At 43.8% G+C, this 24856-nt stretch overlaps 1 protein-coding gene across 2 annotated transcripts; it reads left to right on the top strand.

Moving 5' to 3' along the window:
* The first annotated feature begins 1778 nt into the window (after window positions 1-1778).
* LOC114030712 (LIM domain transcription factor LMO4) lies at window positions 1779-19365 on the top strand. 2 transcript variants are annotated; one of them, XM_027845596.1, is made up of 5 exons: window positions 1779-2005; window positions 5188-5426; window positions 13297-13393; window positions 13772-13927; window positions 18584-19365. In XM_027845596.1, the coding sequence occupies exons 2-5, from the start codon at window positions 5191-5193 to the stop codon at window positions 18590-18592; spliced, it is 498 nt and encodes a 165-aa protein (XP_027701397.1). In that variant the 5' UTR covers window positions 1779-2005; window positions 5188-5190; the 3' UTR covers window positions 18593-19365. The 2 variants fall into 2 exon arrangements, with proteins under 2 accessions (XP_027701397.1, XP_027701391.1); XM_027845590.1 differs by lacking the exon at window positions 1779-2005 and adding an exon at window positions 4822-4914.
* The last annotated feature ends 5491 nt before the right edge of the window (window positions 19366-24856 follow it).

Below are 24856 nucleotides of genomic sequence, written 5' to 3' on the forward strand. Positions count from 1 at the left end.
AACTTTAGAAGCTGACAGCAGGAGGTAGAGGGAAGGGGGACCCACTTGCAGGTTCTCTGACTGTGGGTGTTCCTGGGCTCTAACATGCTGAGAACATTGCCTCCAAACATATGATTTATATTGAAAGTGAGCTTCCTTATTCTCTAAAGCATTCGTGATTGCTAATCTGGCCTTATTGTTCCAAACTTTGCTTCTGGATGCCTGGCTCCTCTCCTCCTCACAGCAAGCTGGGTGGCAGGCTAAGGAAGGCATGCTCAGCTGTCGCCTCCATAAGATTTCTTCAGCTTCCTCCATAAGCGCAGGATCATTATTGAGCATTCCCTGAGAGCCTACTATGTGCCTTGGTTTATGTTTGGGTCAAGAGAGATTAAAAAAAAAAGTTTCTCCTCTTAGAAGTTATTTTTCCGTTAACCAAACTTCCCTTTAAGTTTCTGAACCCCAGACATCCAAGTTAACAACTCTGTGTGTGTGTGTGTGTGTGTGTGTGTGAACTTCACTGTCCCTTGCTCCTGGGACAACAAGAAAACTACCGTATTGGAGCTTGAGGACACCCCCCTCGCCCGTTTAGGGGATAGAGAAGTGGCTGCTGTGAGAGATGCTAAAGTTTTCCCAGGGCCTAGACTGGAAGTATGGGGCTGCCCCCGAAATCCTTGAGTACAAGTAAGCGTCCCTGGCTCGGACACGCAGCCAGCGTGGGCAGGTGAGAGACCACTTCCAGCCTCCTTCAGTCCTCTGGGCACAGCGAGCATCCACCAGCAGCAGCACCAGCAGCAGCAGCAGCAAAGAGGAGCAGCGAGGGTCCCTGCTGTCTGCTGCTGCTGCTGTCGTTTTCCACCTGATACTGCCCTTTCCTTTCCCCCTCGTTCCCTCCACTTCTTCTCTTCCACCTCTCTCTCTTTCCTCCCTCCCCTTCGCCTCCCCCCTCCCACCCCCGCCTCCGGTTTCAGTCATCCCTTTGTCCTCCCCCGGATTGGCAGGTTTTATTATTCCGCCTGAACAATCCGGCCGCGCAGTGGCTGAGGGGCGCTGACGTCGGCGGCTGAGCTGGAGAGTAGTTGGGATTTTGCTCTGTCAGTAACACATGTGTAAGAGCCGCGGAGGGAGAGCGCGAGCGGGCTAGGGGCCAGCGCCGCCTTCGAGCCGGGCAGCGGCAGCAGCAGTAGAGGCAGCAGCGGCAGCGGCAGCGGCAGCAGCACGGACACCAGCAGCAGCGGCAGCCCTGCTTCGACCCGGCTGTTGGGCTTGCCCCCAGCTCCGCTCGCTCCACTCCTCGTGCTTGCGTTCCTGCGGAAGGCTGCTCTGAGTGGCCTGCGAGGGACTCCGCCTGCCTGCCCGCCCGCCCGCCCAGCCGCCCAGCCGCCCGCCCGGGCTGTTGTTGTTGTTTCCGCTGCTGCCGCCGCCGCTTTCTGGATCTCAGCAATCGCCTCCGCCTCCGCCAGACCAGAGCGAGTGAGGGAGGGAAGGAAGGAGGAGAAGGAGGAGGAGGAAGGGGGGCCCGGGAGGGCGGGGGGGGGTGCCGAATATACAAAGTGAAGCCACATTGCCAAACTTGCAGCAGCGACTGCAGCAGTCGCCGCTGCCGCGCCTGAAGCCGAACAGCTCGCGGGGGCCCCAGAGCTAGCCAACCAGCCAGCCTTGCAGCTGCTCGAGCGAAGCTGGAGGAGGAGGAGGAGGAGGAAGAGAAAGAGGACTGAGACTGAACCCTTTGCTCCTGGGCCGGGCGGCCACTTCACTGGGGGGCACCCGACCCACCAATAGAGCCGCGCATTAAAAAAAAAGAAAGAAAGAAAGAAAAAAAGATTACCTTGTCCCACCCCCTTCTCCTCCCCCCCTTCCACTCCACTTCTGCAAGAAGAACTCGCTCCCTCCCTCCTTCCTTCCTTCCATCCATCCATCCATCCATCCAGCTCCATCAGTCCACCAGCCCTGGGAAAGCCGAGCGAGCGGCTCCGCTGAGATCTCGCAGCCGCCGCCGCCGTCTTTTTGCAATATAGGGGAAAAGCAGGTAAGCGGACTTGCTGGGGAGATGAGATGGGGCGGGAGGGAGGGGTGTGTGTGTGTGTGTGTGTGTGTGTGTGTGTGTTGTGTGTGTGTGTGTGGTGTGTGTTGTGTGTGTGTGTGTGGAGGGGGGGGAGGGCTGGGGGTTGGTAGCAGCGGGGTTGGTGTTGCTGGTGGCCCGGGGACCGGGAAGGGGGGTGTCCTGTACCGTCGTTGTTTTCTTTGGCTGCTTTCCCTTCACCGTCCCAAATTGCAAGTAAACAATACGTCGGCTTAGATAATGAGAGAGTCTGAAACTATAGAGGAAGGCAGGCTGGGGGGCGGGCTGGCAGGCGGGTGGACGGAGCAGGAGGCCGGCAGGCCGGCAGGCAGGCGAGCACCAGGGCCGTCAGCTTTGTAGCGGTTCCTGCTTTACAAAAGGGCTTGTTCGAGGAAGAGGGCTTGGTGGGGGGGAGGGGGGAGCGCCTTTCCAGCCCAGAAGTGAAAGGCTTTGCCTGTTTCGGTTATGAATTGAGGTGGGGAAAAATAGTCTTGCCTCCCTCCTCCCCCAACCTCTCTTCACCCCCCAGTAAACACTATTTTTGAAACAGTGGCAGAAAGGATCAAAGTGGGCAGGGTTTTGTATTGGTCTTTTTTTTTTAAAGAAAAAAAATTCCTTTTGGCTTATAAGTCTTTTGTTTCAATCCAGGAGAAATCCGGTGAATCACCTAATTAAAATCAAGACATGAATTAAGCATCCATTTTTGTACTACAAATTGCCAGCTCTACGCCTGTCCCTCCCTTGGTCTCCATTAAAAAACACCAGAGACGTTGTTAAAGGGGGGCTTATTTTGCCTCTAGCTGCCAGTTCTTGCTTTCTGTTTCACTGACTCTATCCCAGGACCTAAATTGCTCGGCTATGTAATTACTAGAATATAAGCCTATTTAACTTAAAAGCTTTTTTTTTTCCCAACTCTAAATGAAACTTGATGAGGGCCCGTCCTTAGTTATCTGGGGAGTCAGTTTCTGGTCAGTCCTAGATTCATCATCTCTTTTAGATTTAATCAGCATTAAGGTATTGCTTGTCCTTAAGAGCTTTAGCTAATGGGGTTACTGGATGCTTTTGTCAGTGTAATGTTTCCTTCAGAAAAACATATATATATATATAATACACACACATAACATACACACATATATACACACACACACATATATAAATATATATTACTTCTCACCAAAGATTCAGGATAAGCAGCATGGAATCTCTCCTCGCCTCCCCCCCACCCCCTTTAAAGGAATTCAAAGCGATTAAAACGTAAAGGGAAACAGTTTTAAGACTCTGGGCAGGATATGCAGATTCATTTGGGTTAGGGCTGAAATTGTAACAAAAAGCAATTCCTCGAGTAAATGCATCAGATAAATCAATTTACATAAAGGTATGATGCATTCGGATAAATGCAATGCTAATGGGTTTTAGAGTGGTTCTGTTTCCAAAGTCTCGGGGTTTTGTTACAGCTTAATTGGTGGAGTTCTTTTTCTGGTTTATTGTGTGGTCACTAGAGACACGTTCAGGGACGCTTTCGGAGGAAATGTGTTTAAAAATCGGCCTATTTTAGGAACCGGGGGACTTGGTTCTAGATGCCCTCCCCTCTTGCCAGCCACCAAGTTGGGCCAGGGGCAGGCAAAAAAAAAAAAAAAAAAAAGTTCGCCGTCTCTCAGAGGTATCAGTCTGAATGCCTTTAGGAGATGGCCCAAAGCCTTGGTATGAGTACACACACTCGGCTTACAAAGGACAAAGACAAAAACATGCTGCTTAATTGGCAGTAAATAACTTGATCTTTTTATAGTATAAGTGACTGGAGGAACACTAGGAGTTTATTGGACTCAGGATCGGAGGCCACAAATTAATCGGTTTAGTCTAAGCTTTATAAATTGATTCCTATATTATCCCCTAGTTGCTGCCTCTCGTGGCATTCATTTAGAAAGTGTGGGGGAATTTTTTTAAAAGTAGTTTTTGGTGACAGCCTGGCTAGCTCGAATTTAACTAGTGTATCCCTTGATGGTTCTCAGATTATCAGCAAAGTTCTTCCCTCCTCCTCCTCCTCTCCCTACCCCCCACCTTTTTTTTTTTTTTTTTTTTGATGGAACAAAGCTTTAGCATTTAAATTACTGATCAAGGGCAGATTAGCCAGACAAAAGTGGAGTGTGTTTGTATAGGAAGTTAACAGGCGTCCTAAAGTTCAATGATCTATTATTCTGGCCGGTGTCCTGAAAACCCAGAGAAAACACTCATTGATCTTCAGAATGAAATGAGATTTGGAACAATAATGGGAATGGCCGTCACCACAATGGCATGTGAAAGGTGCTGTTTAAAAAATCCGAAAAACCAGTTTCGCAACTTTACGCACTGCACTCTTTCCCTCTCTCCCTCTCCCCCCACTCCCATCCTCCATCCCCCTTTCCCCTCCCACCCCCACTCTTTCTATTTCCCTTTGCCCCCTCTCTCTCTCCCTCCCTTTCAGGAAACTGAAGTGTCCCCAACTTGAGCTCCAGCTGCACTTCCCAGAGTTGGGCATGACATGGGGGTAGGGGGCTCCGGGGGGCGGGAGCCTCCCTGCCAGCTAACTTGCCCACACTGCTTCTGCTCGTCGTCCTGCCTCCACTGCTTGGGGCTGGGGGCGAGGCGGTGGGGTAAATGACCCTCATTTGCTAGAGGCCAGATGCGTGTGGAGGTGGGGGGGGGAATAGGCGGAGGCTGGGGCGGGGAGTTGAGAGTGGGTGGGTGGGAAGGAGGGAATCGCAGTGCAGAGCCTCTCTCGCTACAAGACTTTTGACAGTCTCCAAGCTGAAGTTGTCAGTGTTGGGCTATTCTGCAAAGTTGAGAGGGAGCCTCCTGGATTCGGATCCAAGCCCTGGGAAAAGTGTTTGTGAAAGAGGGTCTGGTTTGTGCCCCTTCCTTCCTCCCTCGCCCTACCATTGCTGACCTTACCTCTCCAACTTGTCCCTTACTTACCAGCAGCCCTTTGGGGAAAGGAAATTGGGACCTTCTTGCGCGCGCGCACGCACACACACACACACACACACACACACACACACACACACACACACACGCGCGCGCGCGCGCGCGCGCGCGCGCGCGATCAGCCGCTTGATTCAAACCCTACCCCCCCTTTCCCTATTTTGTGTGTCTCCTTCCTTTCCTTCCTACAGACCATGGTGAATCCGGGCAGCAGCTCGCAACCTCCCCCGGTGACGGCGGGCGCCCTCTCCTGGAAAAGGTGCGCCGGGTGCGGGGGCAAGATCGCCGACCGCTTCCTGCTCTATGCCATGGACAGCTATTGGCATAGCCGGTGCCTGAAGTGTTCCTGCTGCCAGGCTCAGCTTGGGGACATTGGCACGTCCTGTTACACCAAGAGCGGTATGATCCTTTGCAGAAATGACTACATTAGGTAAGCAGATGCTGTATGTTTGTGAGGGCTGGTGGGGTGGGGAGTCCCGGGAATGCAAACTTGGAGTGGGTGGGTGGAAGCTGTACCTGGCACAATCATCTGTTGCTTCCTCACCATCTTTTCTGGGTGGGAAAGGACTGAAAGAAGAAAAGGAGGTTGACTTGGCAATGGGAAGAGAAGTTGGAATTGTTTGATTTCTTGTTCCCTTTCTAGTTTTTATTTTAAATTAGCTGTGAACCCCCACGCTCTGTAAGAATGTCTCCTGGTGCCCAGCTTCAGGTTATTACTGGGAGGCCCAGGGGGAAGACGGTAGGGGCCCCCTGATCTCTTTCATGTGGCTGCCAGTCCAAAAGGAGTCCCCACTAAAAATAAACAAAAATCAAAAGGCAGTCTAATCTGCTTTCCTAAAGGTTGGGCAGTAGTATTTACAGAGAAACAACGGACACCCAGTTGACTTCAAAATAAAACTAGTTAAGGGGAAGTGACTTACCCATGGTGGTATCTGATTAATTGTAATATTTACATAAGCACCTTTAAACTTATTTGAGTGGAGAGAGAGTGACTCATTCTTTATACGCCTTGTAAAAGACTGATTAACTATCAGTGTAAAGGCCTGTAATTCTGCTTGTAGCCAAAGAATCTAGTGGATACTGTTTGTTTGTTATATAGAATCCAGGAACTTACAGTCTTGTGTGGTTTGCAATATAGAAAAGATGGATATTTCCTGAAGAAGAGGTCAAGGTTTTTTGGGGGCTGTTTGTTTGTGTTTTTTTGGGTGGTGGTGCACCTACCAGTGTGTGTGTGTGTGTGTGTGTGTGTGTGTGTGTGTGTGTGTGTGTGTACCTACCACCCTAGTTCTCCCAACAAATTTGTGAAAAACCAACTGTGAAATATGTTAATTTTGCATTCTTTAGTTAATGTATAGTAACATCATGATCTTTTCTAACAAGTTTCAGTGCAATTAATAGAAAGAATTCAGGAGGTCAGGTGCCTATAGGATCTTTTCAGGTGAACTCAAGCTCCTTAAACTCATTAATTTGAAAGGAGGCATTTGAAGGATTACACACATTTAATTTGAGTAAATGGTTTGATAGACTGATGCACATGAATGCTTCTAGGAGGTGTTCTATTTCAACATCCAGTAATTAAAAAAAAAAAGACCATGGTTGGCATAAGAAAAATGCAGAGTTTTAGGATGAATTGCATTCTATTTAAATGTTTGGGGTTTTTAATGTAAATGCCAAGTGTATTCTTAAGTATTTTCCCCTCCTCCCTTAATAGTTAATAGGAAAATTGTTGCTTGAGGAATCAATTGGTTTATAATACCTTAAGTTTATTTTTGGAGCACTGGCCTTATTCTCCATTAAGTTGTGAAGGATGTAAATAGCATATACTGAGCATGAATCAGGAGATGTTCTTCACTTGTCGTTAGTTTAAAATGACAGGGGTAATTAAGAGTTTTTATTTATTTTAATAATGCAACCTTTGGCCAGCGTGCTTGCCTTCTCAGTGGACTCAGAAGAAAGGAATATAAGAAGTAAAGGGTTTTATTTTTTAAAGGGAAATGGTAGTATGGTAGTTACTAAATGTCCTTTCAGCAGTAAATGTTGGGAAACCAGCACATGAGTGTGTGTGTTGGGGGGGCACAGTGTGGTAATGCTTTTCTGGTCCTCCATCCAAGCAACACCATAAACCTGACTGTGTTGTAATTAAACAGAGCAGAACTGTGGATAAGAAGGTTTGGTTTGAAGTGGGGGGGAGGGCACAACTGTTCAGATGCAGTGAATGGTGGTACAGTTTCATAACCCTCTAAAGTGGCAAACAAACCTTCCCTTCTGATTGTCACTAATTAAAAAGAGAAGATGCCTCCAGTCCATTTTAATTTCCCCAAGTTCAGGCATAAGACTTATTTCATGGGGGCCAAAAATGAATGCCCATTCTGTTTCTCTGTGTTTTCTGAAATTATGAACAAGGAGTGTGATCAGCGTTGGGTGTTTCAGAATTGATGGCCTTCTTCCATCTTCTGACTTTCTCCCCTCTTCTCTGGATCTGGATAATTGGACCTAACTTAGCATGTGCAGGAGTGAGGCATTCACTGAAACTTGAACTGGATCACTCGAATGAATATTTAGATGTTCCTAGGAGATCTGTGAAGGACTTCGAAGTCTTCATTTACTGAGCTGAACTCTGATAAGTTCAGTCTTCAGGCTGCCACCCCAAACCGAGAAGTCTAGGGACCTCTTCTAGCACCCACTACCCACCCACCCAAATTCCAGAATGGATCTGGGCAGTTTCAAGGAGACTCTTGCCAGGTCTGCTGGGGGTGGGGTTTGGGTTTGTTTATCTAGAAATGACTTGACCTATACTTTTTTCCCTCTCCTTCCATTCCCCACCCCCCAGTTTGAAGAGCTGTCAGTTCCGAGGCCAAATCCATGTGCACAACTCTTAATCAGAGTCGCTGGGGGGAAATTAGATGTGAATAACAAAATGAAAAACGGATTGATCAGCTAAAACGGCTGCCGCCAGGTGAAAGGGACTCTGGTGATCTCCTGAGCGGGGGCTGGGACCATAGAGCGATTTATTAAGGGGCTTTTAAACTGTCTTGAGGTTGTGGCTTTTGAAAACGACCCAGATCTCGCTAAAAGCAGCAGATTCTACCTTCATTGGGTAAGGGGGGAGAAGCAGGCAAGCCAGTCGGGCCCGAGTGGGAAGGAAGGGGAGCTGAAGTAGGAGGGGGAGATGGATTACCTTGCTGACCCCTTCCCCCACCCCTTTAAGGGTAAGGATCCTTTGGGTGGAGAGTCACGACGGGGCTTCTGCCCTTACTCTCCAGATTTCAGATAAAGCTGCCGCAGCCCCAGCTCCAGCCGCCAGCAGCCGGGAATCCGCACACAATTAAAAGCTTTAATTAGAGGCTCCTCCATTTTCTCTTAGTTCTGATGGGCTTTATCTAATGAGATCTGGTCTCTGGCTTAGATCTGCTCAGAATGACGTGTCCGAAATGAATGAGAGCCCCGTTGCAAACAAAACATTTAATTAACAAAATTGGCCTCTAAGAGAGGGAAGGGAAGTCTGGAGGTTGGGGGGGGGGCTGTTATTCTGGCGGTTCTTAAAGGGGCCCAGGCCAACCTACTCTCTGCCTTTCCGAACTCCCCCCTCCCCCCCAATCTTTTGCTAGTCCTGAGATTTTGGAAACGCCTCCACCGTCTTGTGCAGCAAAGTTGCTTCTGGACTCCTATGCTTCCGCGTCCCTTTCGGTCTCCCCTCTCTTCCCCCCCCACCACCCCCCTGTTTCCTCCTCTCGTGGGTCCTGCTGCTGCCTTCTGAGAAGGAAGTTAGTGGAGAGACGGGTGGGGCTTACGGGGTGGGGGAGGGAAAGGAAATCCAGCGGAAGGCTGTGTGTGCGTCCCAGGCTGTGTGGTTTGCCCGACTTCACCGGGCTTGCAGGCCGGTGAACTAGGCCAAGTGGGGGCTGGGGGTGCGGCGCTGGCGCACGAGCCGTGCCCCGACGGCTGACTCTGGCTGCGCTGCTGCTGCGGTGCAGGGCGGAGCGGAGCAGACGCCCCGGGCCTGGGGCGAGCAAAAGGGCGGGAGCTCCGCTGGAGAATAGCTATCGCCTCTCGCCGCTGCGTGCTCTCTTCTTTGCAATTCACGTGGCTCTCCGCAGCCGCAGTCTGCACGGTGCAGCGGGGCGGGGTAGGGGGCTGGGGGAGGGAGGAGACGGCAGCAGCAGGGGGAGGGGGGTTCGGAGGGATGTGTGTGTCTGTGTGTGTGTGTGTGTGTTGGAGCTGGGGTTTGGGGGAGGGACAGTGGTGGTAGAAATCTAGGAGCCGCCAGGCAGGCGAGTTCATTTCCCTGGTAATCAACAGCAAGCTGCTATATTCAGAGAATGCTGTCCCTTTAATTGAACAGGCTAGGTAATTAAATGGCATTTTTCCAATAGGACGTGCTAGGTAAATCTAATAGTTGGTTATTTAATATCACTTTGAAGTCTGCCCACTCAAGCACAATGACAGCATAGGAGCATGTGAACTATTAGCTAGGAGAAAAAAAAAACCCAGGATCTCAAAAATTAATTAAATCGCATGCAATTTAGGGGGAACGTTTATCTTGATTTGTCATAACAGAATTAATTCAAGGCCTCCAATTCACTTGGGGGCAGATCTGTTACTCTGAATTAACCAAGCGTAATTTGGCTGATTTTTTTCCCCCTCTTTCTAATGCAGCTCTTGCCATCATGCACAGCCCCCCCTCTTAAGTATCAATAGCTTCTGGGGCTTTTAAGGTGCTCGGTCTCTAGTTATTCTGAAGTACCTTTAATGGACTTGGCTCCAGGCATAATTTCTGTGTTGCATTTCTTTGTTAGGTTTTAATATAGCTAGTGCAGAATTTAGATTAAATATAGGAACTTGCAGGAAAACCAATTGCTTTTGGATCAGTAGCTGTAGATGTGCATTTTTCTCTTCTGATAGGTTGCTGATATATGTACTTGTAGGTAGGAACGTGTCGCTTGCCACCCCCTTTGGAAATGCTACCCCCTTTTGCCTCTTGGTTTCGGAAACTCCTCCAGGAATCTCTTAATATTACGTGTTTGCTCCTTAAAGTAGTAACATAATTGAAAATGAGCCCAGCTATTGGTCATCAGTTTTCCAAGATGATGCTGAGATATGGTACCAAACTAAAAATAGGACTATCTTTTTCCCCTTCCTTCCTCCTCTTCTCCATCTCTTAACGTCATTGGGAGAGAGTTGGGGGCAGAGCTGACAAATAGGACCTAGCTACACGGGAGTTCTCCAAATAAGAGCGAACCACCTTTAGAATGCAGGCTTATGGGGGATTTCTCCGTCTTCGGCTGCTTCTTTTCCATATAAGGGACCGCTTGATGTTTGTGATTGATTGCGTTGCCCAAATGCTGAAATATTAACGACCTTCTTGGACTGAGGACCCAAAGAAAGGAAACTGAAACCGATTCTGTCATCACAATTAAAGAGTCCCCTGGCTTTAATTAGCCTGACCTGGGGTATATCTCCCTGTAGCTTGAGTTAAAGAGAAAAGAGCCCATTAAAGTCCAGTCTGAGACCGATAGCTACTTAATTGAGCACCTAAAGCCTCGAGCCTTTTAAATCAAACACTGTCCTGGACAGTCCCCCTGGTTAGATAATTAACTCTCCAGCCTCACAGAAAAAGAAAAAAAAAAACAAAAAACTTTTCAGGGAAAAAAAAAAAGTCGAGTTTTTAATACTCGCCTTCATCCTGGGTGAAGGAGGGAGAGGATAATGTACCGAGTGTTTAGAGACATCAACCGTTAGGCTCGGCCTCCCTGAAACAAGAGCATGGAACAATCTCCAACAGCATTAATATGTTGTTAAATAGTGCATTAGCCACGCAGAGATTTTAGTCATTTCCAAACTTTGTAACTATAATTTTCTACTCTTTTGTACATCATGTGATTGGGGATGGGGTGGGGTTGGTTGTTCTCTGAAAGGTTATGGAGGCAGTGCTGGGGAAAATAAGATGTATGAAAAGCTTTTGGATTACATATGACTGCACGGATTATTAAAATACACTTAGCTGCCAAAGACGTGCAGCTGACTTTACTCAGGGTGAATTGTTAAATAAATGAACACTCAGGCAGTACAATCAGATTGGTGCTGGGAAAGTGTGTTTTTAAGATGGTGTGGTACGAGTGAACCTGTTGGGGGTGGTGGCAGCCTAATTACAGACTCTTGTTCTCAGAAATGCTTATAGAGAGCTCATATTCATCATAAGAGGATATTTGGTCCTCCGTGCTAGGATTCTGTTTTCCCAGTCACTCCCCCAACCCCCAATCTCCTTAAGTCCCCAACATCCATTTTGCTACACTGACAGGTTTTTAACTTTTTGTTGTTGTTACTTAAACTCTTGTTCTTTTCCATTCTTTTTGGGGGAATAGAGGAAACCTGGTCATTGCTCATACTTTCCCCCAATGCTGTTTCTCTTCTCTGCGCACCCTGTTCTCCAAACTTTGTTGGTGGGGACACTCAGAACCCAAGAGAATCCAGTGCTGGGAGGTGGGGGAGGGTGGGCAAGGGAGGGAAAGAAAGAAAGAAAGAAAAAATCCAGTAGGATTTCATCAATAGTCCTGAAGTGGTCAAGCTTTAGACCCCAACATCTCAGTGGCCCCAGAGCTTCCAGGCACTGCTGTCCTTTGACTGGAGGTCCTGCTAGTGTATTATTCTAGCCTTCCCTTTGTAACCATTCCTGATTCTGCAAGAACGTGTCAATGTGTCGTGCATCTCAGACTAATTAGTTTTGAAATGGAGTTTTGATTGAACTCTTCAAATCGATGCTGCTGCAAAATTTGTTTCTCGGTCTTCCTATTAAAAGCCATCTTAAGGGGCAGTTTTACTACTCTCCCTGTCGTTCAGTCGATACATTTAATAACAACTTACAGGCTATTTTCAATAAAGTGGCGACAGCAAATTAGTAGTTTGAACATGACAAGCCTCCTCTGCAAGACCAGATTCTGAAAACTCAAAGCAATTATTTTTTTATACAGAGGCATGCAGCAGTCATTCAGATTATGGGTATTCTATAGGAACACGTCTTCGAGTTTTGACACCAGCAGAATTTTATGACTTTATTTGGACAAGGAGGAAATGCAAATATTAATGTTTATTATGACACCTATACGTTAATTTGTAAAGCCTGGTGACCCCATTCTGAAAGTGGGTCTGTGACCCTGCCCACTTGTTCCAATCTTCACCTTCCACGATGGAATCATTTGGGTTTGATTAAAAAAAAAATGTGGATCTTTAAGAAGGAAGGATCAAAAGAAATAAAAAGCTAGCCTTGTGGATGCTCTCTGAAAGTGGAAGTTCAGTCTTCATTTAAAATCTCTCCTTGTGCCTTTAAACACATTTAGAAAATTGTGTATCTCTTTTCACTACACTCGACTTCCTTGTACTCTTCTCCCCCCCTCCCACAGCCTTTTCCCTCTTCCTCCTCCCTCCCTCTCCCTTTCTCTCCTCTCCCCCCCCCCATGGCAGATGTTGTGGTCTCATTTGATTGCATAGGAAAACTGCAGTGATACAGCAAACACCCAGAGAGATATGATGACAAATGGGTCCAGATCCCGGTAAATTACTTTCTGCTCAAATCGAAATTTCATTCAGTTTGTTGCTAGCAGAGATGAAGTAATCTAAATTGTGGACTCAGGAGCAGATAGAGGGAAGTTGGAGCAAGCATTTCATTATCAAGAGAGAGAGAAGGTTAGGATGAAAGAGATGAGCAGAGGCAAATCTTAAGTGTTGACACCATGATTGAAAAGGTTAACCCGTACACATTATATATCAACCTGGATAGCAGAGAGTTTCTAATGGAAACTCTTCCCTGATGGAGGTTTACTGGAGTTTCAATACACTGAGCATGATGTCTTCTTAGATATACAATCAAATCCTCTTAACCCTTTTGATGACTCATATCTCAAGATATGATTAAAGTACAAAAGAGTTCTTCATATAATTTCAAGGACACAATGCATTTAAACTCCAGTCATGAATTGTATCTTTTTTTTTTTATGATGAACTCAGTAATCTGATAAAACTGTGTGTGGTACAGAATTCTTTTGTATTTGCTAGAGGTATAAGTCAATATTTTTGATTAAATCTGGTGCTTCCTCTTCCTGTGTGGTGGGCAGAAGTTAGTCAATCCCCTCCCCCAAAATGGGTTTCCTGTTTGATGTAAATCAGTTGCAGAACTCTGAGGCTTGTGCCTCAAAAAGAACTTTGGGGTGGGGCTGGAGAGTAGGGAAGGATTTGGTCTGGGGTTGGGGGGGAGAGATCTTCAACATAGCTGAAACACTCATGGTTGCCATCACCTTTTGTTTCAGGTTATTTGGGAACAGTGGGGCATGCAGTGCTTGTGGACAGTCCATCCCTGCCAGTGAGCTTGTCATGCGGGCGCAAGGCAACGTTTATCATCTGAAGGTAGCACTTGGCTCCCCTCTCCTCCTCCCTCTGGCTGTTGTATTTCATTGCTTTCTTATTGGGGTACTCACCTAGTATAAACTCTGCTCATCTCTGTATACTGTGACTGGCAAGGGAGCCCTTCAGAATAGTGGAGCACATGAAGGTGTTTTTCATGGGAGGGGTCCCTTCGTGATTATTACATGCTTGGGCACACAAATACACATCTATTGAAGTGAGGCTGATATCCCTGGGAATTGCCTATTAGGGGAAAAAAAAAACTTAAAACTCAAGTGTTTCTGTACTTGATAGACACCCCATCTTGTTTGGTTGCTCCAGACTCGCGCCAAAAGACTTCATTTTACACCTGTTTCCAATGATTTTTATCTTTCCTCACAGTGTTTTACGTGCTCTACCTGCCGGAATCGCCTGGTCCCGGGAGACCGGTTTCACTACATCAACGGCAGTTTATTTTGTGAACATGATAGACCTACAGCTCTCATCAATGGTCATTTGAATTCACTTCAAAGCAATCCACTACTGTCAGACCAGAAGGTGAATACCCAACAATTACTAATGAGCTTTCTTAGAGCAAGGTGGGACAGCTTGCCTCTTCCAACCTTGAGTTTTCTAGCCCGTGGTTTTCTTTTGTGTCACCCTTGTAAGAGGCGAAGATGAGATTCAGGTCTGGTGTTCAGAAATAGGGTGACCAGGTGCAAATACTCTTAGGTGGAGGGATACCTGTTAGGGAAATCTGCTTGTCATAATTTGGTTTTAGCCTCAACTGGCCTGAGGCTTGGGGCATGTAAAACCAAGCCCAATATGAAACGCACTAATCACCAGATCCCATTGGATCCTTGAGATGCAGAAATAGAGTGCAGGAGGTAGTCATGGGAGGAGAATTAGAACCTTAATTTTTGTAAACAGGACTACACATATCTTTGTCATGAAGAAAAGAGTCTTGTATTGATGGTTGAAATCTAGACACCTGCCATCCCTCCTCAATTTGCTTTGGATTTATTTTTAGAATAGCAGTTTTACAAAACATACTGTAATACCGGAGGAGAGCATTTCTGTTGATTGGTAGGCCCATAAATTTGAATAAGTTATGACATTTAAAACAAAGTTCTTAGTCTCTCCAAGCTCTCTGCACCACTAATAGCGCCATTAAAGATTATGTATCTCTCTTTCGGATCCATAACTTGAAAGCCTTTGGACCATACTTATAGATGAGTAAATTATATACGGGTACAAATTATGGCACGTTAGAAGGCATTTCAGAGGAAAATGTTCCGATCAACAGTTGTCCAGTACCGTTAGAACTGGATAGTTTGAGATCTATTTTAATCTCCTTAATAAGTCTTACAGCTATGCAGGCGAGTGCATTTTGATAACCGCTGTGCTTAATTTGTAACAATTACTGTCAACCTTCAGTTAAGAGACTGTTCATTCCACACTGGTCCAGAAAAGAGTGAAATGTATGAGTCTCACACATAATTTTATTCACATCATATTTCATACTGATTATGTATTGATGACATTGATTCATTTACTCTTTACAGCGCCACTTGCATGGATATTAAATCTTATTGACCACAGATGAATTTTAATTTCAGATTGGTGATAGATTTTTCCATCAGCTCTGATAGTCTATTTGACTTTTTCATCATTAACCCAGGCAATCGCATAGGACTGAGTTATTGCATTGAAACAAAAAGCGCACACTTCACTTGGTAATTCTTTATAGATTTACAATAGGAACTTCATTAATGTCTGTTGCAAGGATCACGAAAAATAACATTTATCTGAAAAGAGGAATTCAGTAAGCTTCAAAAGTCTGGGGGAAAATAGTAGGTTCCTTTGTCTCCTGTAACTTACAAAGGCAAATGCCAAAGACTTTTTCTTTAGAATGCGGGGAGGAAATGCCAATTTTTTTTTTTTAATTCAAATTTTAACCATTAAAAATAAAAGTACCATTATAGTATAATGACTTTATATTTTCCCTCCCCCCACCTAATTTATGAACTAAATTGAATTAAAGCTCTAGTCTCTGCCTTGGAAAGCAAACATTAACAAACTGAGTAAATAAAAGTATTTATATTACAATGTCAATTAATCAAGGAAACTCGATAGCATTTTAGCTAAGTACAAAAGTCCTAATTTCTTGTTACTGTAACTACTGACTATTGGCAAATAGATATCAAAGCCACTCCAAGGAAGTACAAATACATGCCACAATTCATAGATTTATATGTTTGTGAATTTTAATGAAATAAATTCAGAGTGCAGACTTAACAGAGCAATGAATCCGTTAAATGAATACTTGTAGAGAGTCATTTCAAAAAAGAGGTAAAGTCATTCCTATTTATACAGGGCAGTGGAAAAAAGTGAAATGTGCTTCAAGAATCAAAAGGTTGATATCTTTTTTCCCTCTCCTGCCATAGTATAAAAGTTTAATTTCTTCTTTGAATGGGATCTTAAGTTTGTCACTAGTTTTATCCCATTTCTTTCCTTGGCTTTAGCAAAGTGTAAAAATGTTTGTTATAGCTTCACCATCATGCATGGTGAAGAATGGAGTAGGTGGAGAAAAAATGGAAAATTGGACCAGGCCTGTGAAGTGGGGCAGCCCCATCGCCAACCAAACACTGTGTGAGAGGACACTTAAGCGAAAAAAGAGAAGGTCTCAGTGTTGCTTTCCTGGCTTATTAAACCGAATTCAGCCACACTCAGTGAGGTCGATGAAGAGTTTGGGAAAGAAGAGGGACAGTGGCTAAGAAACGTGGCTTTCTGTTAGATATTTCTGGATAGCATCTTTCCTATGAAATAGGATCTATACATATGTAGACATACACACGTATATATACACACACACTTAACATATACATCCACACACATACATGTATATGTATATGAATGTATGTGTGTATTTCTGGATAGCATCCTTCCCGTTTTCCACACTTGGCATTGTCAGGAAAGAAGACTGGGGGATACTTCTTTTGGACAACAGAACCTACTTCAGGAAAAAGAACCTAATCCTAGCAATGTACCTGTTTCATCCTGGGAAATAGAAAGGGCCAGACAGGGGGTCCCAAATAGTAATAGCACTTCAAAAGCATAAAGAAAGATAATTTTAGGGTATGTGCTTCTTAGATACTTTCTGAAAAATTGCCTGTTTTAGGGCCAATTAAAGCCATTTCCCTGTTAATAGAATTATCTTACATTTTTTGCCTTCTGTATTTTGTGAACACAATCAGTTTACTAGGTAGCAGTTCTGTAGGTGATGATTTGGGGCAAGTAGAGTATATCACAAATGCACATTATTCTCATCATCACCATTGTTATTACTATTACTACTACTAATAACAGTGACCAGTGTTTCTATCACACTTTAAGTTTGCAAAGCACTTCACATACATTAATAAGAAAGTAAAGGAGAGGGTGTTCATGAGTTCTTTTTTGTAAATTTAACTTCTATAGCTTCTCTTTTTTTCAGAGGTAACAGCCTAGCTGTAGATTTCTTTATTCCATCACTGTGTTTACCATATAGAAAAATAGCCATTTTTATTTTATCATAGACTATCTATAAGTACAGTTTTATGTTGAACACATATATTACACATATAAAACCTACCTACAATTCCACTGATATAGTGTATGTGTGTGTGTGTGTATGTATATATATACATACACACATGTATATGTGAACATACATATACATAATAAGCTAATTGTTTCAACATTGTCTTTTAAAGACTGCTTATTAAATAGAAAACATCAACTTATTTAGCCCCTTTAAAGTTCCACTGTCTTGTTATAAGATCTGTCCACAGGGTTTGGAATCTTTTTTTTTTTTTTTTTAGTTCCAATGTAGTTCTGCATCATTGATTGTGTATTCTGAGAAAAAGAATTTCAAGGCTTTAAATCGGATGCTTCCTCTTGAGTGAAATGTCACAGCACTAGTGTGTCAGGACCTAAAAAAAAAAAAGTAAAAGAAAAAAAAACCCTGTAGGCTGTATCATTTAAAGGAAGCTTAGTTATCCTCAGGAGAACATTCATAGCCTGTCTATAGGGCCAAATATACACACTCAGATACCTTCTATAGTGTTCTGTAAATTGCTGCCTGTTACCTGATTCCCCCTACCATTTAAAAGTGAGGCTATCAGACCATTGTACTGAGCACCAACTTATCTATACTTTTTCAATAAAATGGGAGTTAGATTTCATCCCTCCATTCACTTAGAGGAAAATTTAGAGTCTCCTCGTTTCCATATCACTCAGCACTTCTCTTGTAGTTATATAATTGGTGGCGTGCGGGTGTGTGTCCATCGTGGAGGACACTGGATGCTCATTTATTAAATATGCTTCCTGGCTGCTCCCTAATCTTTGTTCTGGACAGACAAATTACCTTTCTCACACTGAGCTTCAACTCTGGGGATTTCAGCCTCCACCACTTTAATTAGCTGGAAAGTGGGGGGTTGCCGTTACTAATAGACCTCAGGCTTTTAGTAACTTAGGCAAAGGGTGAAAAGAAAACTTCCTGGGAAGCTCAAAATGTCATTTAAAAAACCATAAAAACCTAATATATATTATTTCATTTTGGTAATTGCAAACAGATTGTATTTGAAGACTGTGTGGATGATCATTTCTAACTTCCCCATGAAAGTCAAATTTCTCTTGAGCTAGGCACTTTTAATTATCGCAATTCATTAACACATCAAGTGTGGAAGCACATGGGTTTGACTTCATGTATTGCCATGTTTATGTAACATTAAGTAACATAGCAGATGAGAAATCTGAATGGAAGAATCATATACGTAGGTCATTAGAGATGAAGCTTGCTGTAGCTATAGACATAATATCTGGAGCCATTGTAGTGGAGGGCAAGGCATCTCTGTCATTATTTTTCAAAAAGGGGAGCCCACCCTTATCCAGTTTAAGCCAGTCTTTGGAAAGGATGGCACTCTCCGAAACTTTCTGAAAGTCCATTTCTTGTCTCGTTTTCCCCCGCTAGTAAAACCTGTCTAAAATGTTATGCCTTCGCTCTCCAGTGCCTGAGTAAGTAGCGTAGAAAGCTTCAATCAAGTCACAGTTGGAAAATAGTCTAATAAAAGGGGATTAGTGAATGTGGAGAAGACAAAAGCAGTCGTGTTTGAGTTTCCTATCTCTCACATTTAGCGTTTTGGCTAAGATGCCCATTTTTATTTCTTCCAGGTCTGCTAAAAGGTCAGAGTAATGCAGAATGCGTGCCTTCATCTCAAATTTTGTTCATCCCAGATGGATCCCGTGTGTCTCCAGTAGACAAGTCACCTTTGTAGCTAGCCCCAGCGCCAGCTTCATACCACTGCACCTTCTTTATTCCTGATTGCCCTTCCCACATTTATTGGTGTATTAAAATGACTGAATATGAGCATTAAGGACTCCATGAACCTGGGCTAATGGGAGACTGTAGAGAATATGAAAAAAAGATCCACCGGAGGGGAGGGGGCTAGGGTGGGGGGGTGGGGAGGGAAATGACTAATGAAGCTAATTAAAAGAAGCGTTCAAATCTGCTTTCTACCCTCATTAACAATTAGCAGGGCACTGGCCGGCGTTTGTACCCTGTGTTTTTCCTTAACAACATTCTCTTTGCTCTCTGTATATTTAGGTGTCGTAAGGAAATGTGTTTCAATCCAAACTGAACCTGAGATAAAGGAAAGAGATGTGGCTTTTGTGATGCTCAATCACACAAACACTTTTATTGTATCTCTGTAAAATACAATGTATGTATGCATGTAAGTGTTTTTTGTCCTAATGTTGCTACTTCCCATGGCAAAAAAAAAAGGAAAAATTGGAAAAAAAAAAAAAGTCAGGCTCATAGAAGCTACTGTGTAGAAATTCTGCCCCCCCCTCTAATTTGCTGAATGAAGACAAATCTTTTATTTGTGATATTTTCAGAGACATTTGCTCTAGTATGGTGTATTTAAATAATAAAAATGTAAAAGGAAAATACCAAACCGTGTTTGGTTTTAAACACTTTTCTTTTTTGTCCTGTATTTTCAAATTGAAGACCTTTTAGTTCTGGTGCTTTGACTGCAAGTTCATTTTATTTATTTTGGGTAGGGGAGGTGTCATCTGTGTTTTCGCACTCTTTGCCAATAAGGCTTTCTTCAGACTACTTCACCATGTCATCTCTGGCAGAGGTACAGGGGTAAAGGCTTCAAACAGAGTGTTTTTCCCCGTTCAGAATATTAATTCTGATAATAGCAAACATCTCACTACATTCTCCCATGTAGCAATGAGGGGGTGTGTGTGTTTGTGTGTGTGTGTGTGTGTTCATGCGCATGCACACACACACACATATAAATAAATGAATATCGAGTATTCATTATCTGACTGCTTCAGCTCCTCAGCCCATTTCTACTTGGAGAATATTGTATACTGATGAAAAGCACGTTAAAGCAAAAGGTCTAATGACCAGTGTCTATCTTTTTTTTTCTTACCCAGTTTATGGTTTTTGAAGGAAATAGCATCTCTAAACCTTACAGGTACCTGTTTGCAGGTTCCATTAGCTGACAGGAACCCAGAGCTCATTTTATGGCCATCTTCAATGGGGGAAGAAGCCATTTCCCAGTGAGTTTTCAGTACCGATATGGTCCATAGTGTGATCTGTTTGTTTTGTTTTTTCCTATGATTGCCCCTCTATTCCCTCCTTGTGCCTCTCCCCTCTTTTGCTATCTCTGCCTTCCCATATGTTTGCAGAGGATTCAGGTTTCATTTGGTTGTACGCTTGAGATGTTTGTTTACTAGTTTTGAGACAGCCCAGTATCCACCATAACTCCCTCAACCCCTTTAGAGATACCCTGGGGAAAGAACATTTTGGATGACCCAGTAGGCACGTGTCTAGTGCCTGGAGAGAAATGGGGAGAAAACCCTGGCACCTTGAGACGTTACTGCTGTGGGAGGCTGGATGAATTAACCGTTAGCAAATCTCACTTACGACTTTTTATCGCAGGCCAATGAAATGAAGTGTGTTGATACTTAGACTTTTGATTTCCTTTTTGCTTTTAAAAATAGTATTTATTTTGTTTTATCTGTGACTGGGAAAGCTCATGATACATACACCGTCTGTGGTGATACAGATAGACTACATAATCTTAGAAGTTGAGCTCTGCATATCTAAAACTAACCGCCGGTTTCCCTTTGAGGTCTCCTGCTTTGCTCTCCACCAAGGCCTCACTTGGTACTTTCCACATTTCACACTGGGAGTGGAGGCGTGGTGGTGGTGGTGGTAGGGGGTCATTCTAAAACTATAAGCATTCTATAAATAGGACAAAAAAAGATGGCTGTTATACTACTTCAGTCTGGTGAGCTTTTTTCTAGGAAGAAGTAAAAACAAACACCATAGATGTTTGAATTTGTAGTGTTTGGCAGTTTCTGGTCAAGAACCTGGCGGTAAAGCAATGGTTTCTTTGATTAATGCTTTCAAAAAATTATTCTTTAGGATCCTGGCTAAAGGTACTTTGACTCCTGAGGATGCTGTAGGCACAGAAAGTGTTAGCTGAATTACAAGTACCTTCTGTCCTCCCACCTTCCTGAGCATCTCCCCTCCTCCCCCTGCATTTCCCACAGCTTTTCAGTTGTCCGATCTAACCTAGAAATACTAAGAAGATGGTTAATAACTTTCAGTAAGTAATGTAGTCGGGCATTTAGTGATTTAGAGGTCTAAGTTCATTAAAGACTTTAAATGAACTATTATATACAGCGGGCTTCTGAAGCCCTGCTACCTATTTAATAACAAGCTTTTAAAAGCATTTCTTAAGTTGCAGACCTCTAAGATTACAAATGTCACTCATGTACGTATAATCCACATAGCAAGTGATGAAGCCTTGGCTTTGATGTGCTAAATTGGAGAAGGCCTAATGGAGCTATGAATATACAATAGAGAATATTTAAGTAGTAGTCTTGCTTTAGGTAAAACACTTCCTTGAAACCAGAGGCATTTCAAACAATAAAATGGGCCCTAATGGGGATGCTCTGGGTGGATAGAAAGCTACTGAAAACACTTAGGTTTATTTTTATGTGAACAGAGATGGGGTAGGCAGCTTTTTCTCCCCCTCACCAACCTCCTGCCTTAAAACACTGCTTGAAAGAAGAAGAAAAAAAAAAAACAGTACATGGACATATTCACCTTTTGTCCACTGCGTTTGTTATATTATTAGTCTGTGAAATGTATGCTGTTCTTTAAAAAAGCCTGATTTCATATTCATCGGAAGGAAAATGGCTCCCAAGTTCTTAACACCAAGTACGGTTAAGAATCAAGGGCGGCCCTCCCTATGTGACAGCACCCCACTGAACTCTGGATTTTTTTTTTAAATTATGTTTATGATACATATGAATGTCTCAATCATGCAAATTGTCACTCGTATTAATGATACCATTTTGTAAAGAGATTGCCCTCTAAAAAGGGTTTAATGTTTTTACCTATCCAGCTGTCTAGTTACGAGATTTACGCATCCCAGAAGGCATTGGGATGTTAAGGCTTTCTGAATCAAGTTGTTTGCCATGAGATACTGTATTTCCAGGCCATGGTGATTTATCACAAACTATCGGAACCTGTTCTGTTAGTGTCTTGTGAAACATAAAATGAGAAAACTGTGGTGCCAGAATGAAGCCCCATGAAATTAGGTCGTTTTCAGGATATTAACTGTGTTTAGAGCCTATCTCCCTATTAGTGCTTGTGACAGGCATCACGTCATAGTGGCTGGAGGGAAGGCCTGAGAGTGGGTTAGACCCAGGTTCTGGTCCTTCCTCTAACCCAACCTGGCTGTGTGCTCATGGTCAAGTCACTTTGCATGCCAATGACCCCGGTAATTCTCTGGACTGATTTACAAAGACAGTGCCCATTTGTATCAGTGGACAGAGGCCTTAGCCTGGGAGTTCTCCCAACACACAAACAGTATCACAGGTCAGTATAAAAATAAATAAATAGGAATGATATTTGCAAGGACTGATCATTCAGAATGAAACCCCTCAATAAAATGGCTTCAGGCGCTGCTGTCACAGAATTTTAATGTGTTCCTCTAGATGGCACAGTGATAGAGCGCAGGGCCTAGAATCAGGAAGACTCATCTTTCTGAGTTCAAATCTGGATTCAGACTGGCTTTGTGACTCTGAGCAAGTCATTTAACCTTGTTTGCCTCAGTTTCCTCATCTGTCAAATGAGCTGGAGAAGGAAATGGCAAACCGCTCCAGTCTCTGCCAAGAAAACTCCAAATGAGGTTAAAAGGATTCAGATATGAATGAAACGACTCAACAGCAACTATTTATATAATGTATTGCTACAAGCGGTTGGCACTTTGATGGTTACAAAGTGCTTTACGTAAGAACATGTATCTGGAGATGGAAGGAATTTTTAAGGTCATCTAGTCCAACTGCCTTATTTTACAGATGAAGAAACTGAGACTGTGACATGTTAGGTGACTTGCCTAATGGTAGGTAGTTAAGCCTGGAATTGAACTGAGGTCTTAACAGCTCTTCAATCCATCACTCTTTCCAATGTAGCCTGAATCCTTCTACTCATTAGCCCTTTTAAAAACTACAGATGATTCACATAGTAAAAGAAGGAGCCATAGGATCATGAATTTAAATTTGGAATGGACCTTTGAGGTCATCTATCCGTAACCCTCTCATTTTATAGAGTTGAGGAAACAATTTCAGAGATGACTTCTCCAACATCACCTAGGATGGCTACCGTCCAACTGCCCTCTACCAGTGTCTAGTGAAGGAGCTCTTCCTGTGTTCTGGCTTGTCCCTGTGAAATCAGGGAAGTGATAGAGAGCTCACCATCAGTTAGCTGAAGCCTACCCTGAAGTTGTCCCAGGTGCCTAGGCTGAGGCTGCTGGGACCTCAAGGCTGCTGCTGGATGTTACTTGTCGCTTTGTTCCTGATACTTTGCCTATATTGTTAGTTTAACCAAGTCACAGAAATGCTCATTGTAGTTAAATAGCAATTGGTTTCCATGAAACTGCAATTAAAGTATTACCGAGCAGCCATTTTAGATAGGCAGGGCTCGGGGTGAATGTTAAAAAGCAAGCCGCTTCTCACTGGCTCTGAAGCCAGGGTCCAGAGCCCGCTGAGGGAAAAGTGCAGCCCATCCTCCTGAGGTCCAGTTAAGGAAGAAGGCACGTGGCTCTTCCACGAGGGCCTCTCATGTTATTGCCAACGTGCAAAGAGAACAAGTCAGGGCTGGTCAGTTCAGGCTGCTCTAACAAGACACCTAAAACTTTGGCCCGTTTTCTGTTGTATCAGAAGGGCCTTTCTCTGATAGTTGGAGATGTGTGCATTTTCCTAGAGGGGATGTTTTCAAGTCAGATTGATTCTGTGGAGAATGGACTGCAAGTTGGAGGCCTCAAGCCAATAATGTACTACAGGTCCTGACATGTTACAGCTGTGTAAACAGGGCCACTGTATCTCTTAAATCACTCCTAATAAAGCATAGGACAAAAATCCATTGATTCTGTTATATGTTCTTTTAATGACACTGGGAAAAGATGTTTGGCAGAGGTCCATTTAGAATAGGCACAGCTGACTGGTAGCCACCAAAAGGGCTTCTTTTAATTGGGCCTCTCCTTTCTGTAATACTACACGGTTATATTGCTGGGATGGAGGCTCCCAGCTACCAAGTCAAGACCTGCCGGGTAAAGGAGCCAAGCTGAATTCTTCCTGTGGACATATGCCTACAGACATATTTACAGGTCTGGCCAGTTAGAGAGGGATAAAGAAATTTTAATGAAACCCTGAGAAACTGAAGTGAGATCCTGAGAGAGAAGAGGATTTCAGAGGTTAAGTTGGAAAATGCAATTAGGCCTATATTCTAACCCAATCTGAGACAATTGGTGAGCACCTTGGGAACTGCCTTGGGAACTGGGCTTTTTGTCTGCCTTCCTTTTCCCTGACTTTCAGACCTGAGGAAGCTTTCAAAAGCATCCTAACTTGCTGGATTTGGAGTCCGAGAGAAAGGCCTGGGTTTGAATCATACCTCAGACAGCTGTAGGACTCTGAGCCAGCCTCCCAATCCCAGTTTCCTCAGCTGTAAAATGGGGAGAAAAATATTTATGGTATGTAGGGTCACAGATTTAACCCTGGAAGGGATCTTTTCATCTTAGGGGTTATCAAATCTAACTCTTTCTTTTTAGAATTGAGGAAACAGGCCAAGGGCACTGAAATGACTGTCCAAGATCACCTACTTTACAAGGTTGTTATGATTATCTTATGTGAAAGTGCTTTGCAAACCTTAAAGCTCTATATAACTGTCATTATTGTTATTATTATTATATAATAATTATTATCTAGGTGGTTCAGTGGGTAGAGTGCTGGATCTGAAGTCAGTAAGGCCCAAGTTCAAATGTAGCCTCAGACATTTACTAGCTGTGTGACCCAGGGCAAGTCATTAACCTCTCTACCTCAGTTTCCTTATCTGTAAAATAGGGATAACAATAGCACCCA

Source organism: Vombatus ursinus, unplaced genomic scaffold, assembly GCF_900497805.2.
Source record: "Vombatus ursinus unplaced genomic scaffold, bare-nosed wombat genome assembly UNPS02005264.1, whole genome shotgun sequence".
NCBI lineage: Eukaryota > Metazoa > Chordata > Mammalia > Diprotodontia > Vombatidae > Vombatus > Vombatus ursinus.

Bases quoted from the DNA above. Each gene is read 5' to 3' on its own strand.
- LOC114030712 (XM_027845596.1), top strand. From the start codon at position 5,191: ATGGTGAATCCGGGCAGCAGCTCGCAACCTCCCCCGGTGACGGCGGGC. The intron at 5,427-13,296 runs GTAAGCAGATGC...CTTTTGTTTCAG, and splicing joins TGCAGAAATGACTACATTAG to GTTATTTGGGAACAGTGGGG. The intron at 13,394-13,771 runs GTAGCACTTGGC...CTTTCCTCACAG, and splicing joins GCAACGTTTATCATCTGAAG to TGTTTTACGTGCTCTACCTG.